This window comes from Cydia pomonella, chromosome 6 (assembly GCF_033807575.1).
Source record: "Cydia pomonella isolate Wapato2018A chromosome 6, ilCydPomo1, whole genome shotgun sequence".
NCBI lineage: Eukaryota > Metazoa > Arthropoda > Insecta > Lepidoptera > Tortricidae > Cydia > Cydia pomonella.
The window spans coordinates 16,712,698-16,718,382 of record NC_084708.1 but is presented as its reverse complement, the minus strand read 5'-3'; the positions used below and the strand labels follow the sequence as shown (position 1 = coordinate 16,718,382).

Sequence of the window (5,685 nt, the reverse complement as noted above, 5' to 3'; positions counted from 1 at the left end):
ACCGGTGAAAGAACGATTATTGTTGATTTTAGATTTCATACAATAAAATTAAAAAAACAGCGTCCTATGCCTTATTATGTAGAAAAGGAGGTAACATGTTTTTTTTGTCATTGCACCCACCTTGACACATTTCAGATTTGCCCTATGGTTGACTGGTAAGATACCCGCAATAGGGTATTCAACTGTATTTAAGATAAATTATTTCACACCATGCATGAAATAAAGCACCAGATAATTATTAAAAAAACTAAATAGGATAGAAATATAAAAATGTGCCTTGAAAACCTAACTGCTTGGCAAAGAGAACAAATTGCCAAACGTGAACTATGCATCATTGAAGAGTTCCATTCTGTTCATCATCAGCAGTTCCACTTCATCAAATGTCATTTCTACAAATGTAAATACTTGACTAAGATAACTATATATATGCCTTTAACATTTGAGGAGTTCCCTTGAGTCCTCATGGACCCTATCGTCAGAACTCGAATTGACAAAAATTTGCCTTTAAAATCTAATTTGCTTAACAAACAGCGAAGAGGACAAATCGCCAAACGTGTACTATGCGTCGTTGAAGAGTACCATTCTGATCATCATCAGCAGTTCCACTTCATCAAATGTCACTTTTTTTAAATGTAAATGCTTGATTTGTTAAAGAAAATACAAAAATCACTATATGTATGCCTTTCATATTTGAAGATTTCACTCGATTCCTCATGGACCCCATCGTCAGAACTCGAACCTGACAAAAAATTGTCTTGAAAATCTAATTTACTTAACAAACACAGCGAAGATGAGAAATCGCCAAGCGTGTACTATGCGTCGTTGAAGAGTTCCATTCTGATCATCATCAGCAGTTCCACTTCATCAAATGTCACTTTTTTAAATGTAAATGCTTGATTTGTTACAGAAAATACAAAAATCACTATATGTATGTCTTTTACATTTGAAGAGTGCCCTCGATTCCTCATGGATCCCATCATCAAAACTGAGTTTTAACAAAAATTGGACCAATCTGTATATATATAAATTCAAACAAAAAAATAATTTTCAAAATCGGTTCAGAAATGACGGAGTTATGGAGTAACAAAGATTGAAAAAAAAAACATACAACTGAATTGATAACCTCCTCTTTTGAAATCTTGAAGTCGGTTAGAAATGTAGGCGTGAAGGGTTGTCCTCCCATAGAAAAATTTATTTACCGCGCCTTACTTTATACATCATTTACAAACAGTGACATTGATAAATATGGAACCGGGAGCGATAGCAAGTAAAACGACCGTTTGCTTTGACGTCTGTTTTATTACTGGTCTTGTAGGTAGATCACAAAACTATAGCATACAGATCATATCCTCCACCATTAATTTTGGAACCTGTTAAACAAACAAACACGCTAATTAACAGGTGCTTAACTTAAAAATACTTCTTAAAATCTACGTTGACTCTGGGACGCAAGCGTCGTTGGGCGGACGGCAAATCCTCACTTTGATCAGCCGTGTTATCAAAACCGGCGGCTGCCTGCGGCAGAGACGGTGCCTCCGCTGGCGGTACATGAGGCATTTCTCGTTCACCCTCTGTGTCAGCGTCCTCACAGTCATTCCACTCCTCCCTGCCCTCTGTTGATTCGTTATTCTCACTTAACAGAATTTCTGGGAGCTCTGTGCTCGGTCCAGGTTCAATGGTAGCCGAAGGTGGAGCAGGTGGGGGTGAAAATGATTGTGACTGTGACATAATGGTTTCACTAATTAAATCAGAATTTTGTTCTGTTTCCTGACGCTTAAATATTTGGTCGACATGACGAATACATTCGGTATTATAATCAGCTACAAATACTTTGTACATTCTACGGCCAATTGAATTTAGCACTTTTCCTTTTACCCAACTTTCTTTTCTATCAATATACCATCTAACCCATACTAAATCGCCGGTGCGAAATTTCCGACTAATATTAGAGGCTTCCTGCAAAAAAAATGTTGGGTCATTATCTTTTGGCAGTAGAAGGTCCAATCGTGTCCTTAATTCGCGACCAAACATTAATTTTGCAGGTGTCGCCCCAGTAGAAGTATGTACAGTATTTCGGTATGTAAACAAATATCCCCGCAAGGAGTCATGTACAGCTTGTACTGGCAAATTTTCTTTTAATATTGATTTTAAGATTTTTTTACAAATTTTTACACTTATTTCCGCTTGTCCGTTACTACACGGGTGATAGATAGGAGACGTCATGTGCTTAATACCATTACTGGAACAAAATTCTCTGAATTCCGCGGAAGCAATTTTTACGTCATTGTCAGATACAAGCAAGTTAGGGATGCCAAAACATGAAAATATTTGCTTTAACTTGCCAATCAACGCTTTAGTTGCCGTTCCATTTTCCATATGACAACACTCTATCCACTTACTATACGCATCTACCAGAATCAAATACGTTCGAGAACCGATTACCATATAGTCGATATGAACGCGTTGGAAGGGTGCGCCCGGGCGCGGCCACGACGCGGGCGGCGCTCGCGCCGGCGCGGCGCGCATCGCGGCGCACGTCGCGCACGAGCCGGCCCTCTGTTCGATATCGTTATCTATACCTGGCCACCACATCCTACTTCGTGCATTACTTTTCATCTTTACAATTCCCAGATGAGAACTGTGCAATTCATCTAATATGCGTACCCTGAGTGCTGCGGGAACTACGACCTTGTGGCCCCGCAATAGGCACCCACTTTCATACTGTAAATCTGCCTTATTGCGGAAATAAGGAAGAATCGACATACATTTAATTTTCCTTGGCCACCCCCGTTGCATGTACTTAATAACGGTTTGTAATACGTTATCAGTTTCGGTCGCTTGCTGAATGTCTTTATGTAAAACAGCTGGTGAACATGAATTCAAAAACTTTAACGAGGAATAGGTATCATGCTCATGGTCACTTTTGCAACAAGTATCCGCTAACGGTGCGCGAGAAAAATAATCGGCCACTATATTGTTTTCGCCCGATGTATACTGCACATTGTAATTGTAAGCAGATAAAATTATTGCGTACCTTTGCAACCGCAGCGCTGTCGTCATTGAAATTCCCGTTTTATTATTAAATATAGATATAGATATCAACGGCTTGTGGTCAGTTTTCAAAATAAACGGATCGCTTCGACCGTACAAATACTGGTGGAATTTTTTTACTCCAAATATTATAGCCGTCGCTTCTTTGTGAAGTTGACTATAATTTTTTTCACTAGCCGAAAGTGACCTTGACGCGAAGGCGAGCGGCCTCTCGACTCCGGTGACGTCACGTGAACTAAGTACCGCTCCTAAGCCTGAGGGTCCCGCATCTACCCCCAAAACGAGTTGAGCCGTGGGGTCAAAATGGGCCAGGACTCTCTCCGAAGCCAACTCACGTTTTACGCGTTGCGCAGCCTCTCGCTGACGCACACCCCACTCCCACTGAGCTTTCGCCCCGAGCAGATCGTATAACGGCCGCATAACACTAGACGCATTAGGGATGAAATTCCTATAATAATTAATCATCCCCACCAAACGCCTAACCTCTGCCACATTAGTAGGATCAGGCGAGTCCAATATGGCCTTGACTTTTGCGAAACTACTTTGCAAACCACTTTTACTAATTGAGTAGCCGAGATAAGTTACAGAGTCTTGGAAAAATTCGCACTTTTCTTTTTGCAATCTAAGCCCTGCTTCATTTAACCTATGCAATACTTTTTTTAACAGATCCAGATGTGTTATTTTATCGGGGCCGGTAACACAGATGTCGTCCAGCCAACAACTTACTCCGTCGATACCTGAAAGTAACATCTCCATAGACTTCTGAAATATAGCAGGCGCATTGGCTAATCCATACACAAGACGAGTGTATTTATACAAACCTTTCTGTGTATTGATGGTCGTGAGCTCTTGTGACTCGTCACTTAATACAAATTGATTATAAGCGTTTTTTAAATCTATTTTGCTATAATGCTCACCCCCTCCTAGTTTTGCAAATACTTCCTCTATTTTCGGTAGGGGATATTTATCGATAATCAGGTCTTTGTTAAGAGTCACCGAGAAATCGCCAGCAATCCTAACTTTTCCGTTTTCTTTTAATACCGGTACGATAGGGGTGGCATATTGTGAATAGCTAACCGGTACTTAAATACCTAAACTAACTAATCTGTCTAACTCACGTTCAACTTGCCCTTTCAATGCAAATGGAACTGCGCGAGGCTTAAAAAATTTCGGGACACTGTTAGGTTTTAATTGTAAATGTACTTTTAATTTATTAAACGTCCCTAACTCGTCTTGCCACAATTCGGGATATTGTTCCAATAATGTAGCCACATCGCCGTCCGCAGATAAGTTTTTATTGTTTACATTTTGCGTTAAGGTCAAGTTAAATGCGGACATAAAATCTCTTCCCAATAGAGGCGGGCCTCCGTTTTTGACTACAAAAACTCTTAATTCCTTAGTTTGTCCATTATAGGTCAAGTGACATAAAAAAAATCCCAGGGGTTGAATTTTATGTCCGTCATACAAACACATCCTAATATCACTATCTAACAATTTATACTCGCAAAACATGTCATTATATAACTTTTCTGACATAACACAGGTAGCAGACCCGCAATCTAGTTCCATTTGTAATTTTTGATTGCCAATTAATACATTTAATTCTATCGGCTTAGTAATTACATACCTTAAGTTAAACATTTGACATTCCTCACAATCGTCTACCTCGCTGCGATTCAACGACGACGATTCGCCAACGGAAACGTTATGCACTCGCGCACTTTCACCACAAACTTTCTTTAAGTGACCCTTTTTGCCGCACTTTTGACACTTATACGATTTATAACGACAATTGATTTCCGTATGATTTTTCATTCCGCAAACCGTACACTGCTCGAGAGTCGAACGTGGATCCCGCTGACCGCTGCCGCTCGCGCTAGCGCGACCGCGCGCGCCTCTCGCGCCACCGCGATATCCACCCTCCGTTTGCGCTCGAAAAACTGGCTCCTCCTTAATGGTAATTAATTTCGCTTCTCGGGCACTCTCCGTCTGTTCTGCCAACTCTAAAGCCTTGGCAAAGTTTAGTGACGATGGCTTTTGCTCGAATAGTTTATCGCGCACGGAACCTGAGCCCAGACCGAGCACGAAACGATCCCTGAGGTTCGTCTCCAGGGCAGAATCAAAATCGCAATAACTTGCCAGACCTCTTAATCTTGCCGCCCATTCGCTCAACGTTTCGTCTGCACTCTTCATCGCCCCGAAAAACTTCGCCTTATCCGCAAAAGTACACTGCTTTTGTTTGAAATGTTCGTCGAGTAATAAAACCAGCGCGTCATAACTTAAGGAATCTATCTCCTTTGGATAAGCTAAATTGCGCACTAACCGATAACTTTCATCCGATAAATGTGTAATCGTGATGGCACTTTTTTTTTCTACTTCCGATATACCGTTCACTAGAAAAAACTTTGTTAACCGGCTCTTGAATATCGCCCACTCGGTAGTCTTATGATCAAAAATAGGCAAATTTCCTAAATACGATTGCGACATAATTAAAACGCACGAATTATCCTCGTTAGCCAGATGATAAATATGGAACCGGGAGCGATAGCAAGTAAAACGACCGTTTGCTTTGACGTCTGTTTTATTACTGGTCTTGTAGGTAGATCACAAAACTATAGCATACAGATCAGACAT

At 40.7% G+C, this 5,685-nt stretch overlaps 1 protein-coding gene across 1 annotated transcript; it reads right to left on the bottom strand.

Annotated features, from left to right (window-relative positions):
• Nucleotides 1–1,279: 1,279 nt before the first annotated feature.
• LOC133519124 (uncharacterized) lies at nt 1,280–5,685 on the bottom strand. Its single transcript, XM_061853065.1, has 2 exons — nt 4,679–5,685; nt 1,280–1,370 (listed from the first exon to the last, which is right to left on the bottom strand). Exons 1-2 carry the CDS (start codon nt 5,536–5,538, stop codon nt 1,358–1,360), a joined length of 873 nt encoding a protein of 290 aa, XP_061709049.1. The 5' UTR covers nt 5,539–5,685; the 3' UTR covers nt 1,280–1,357.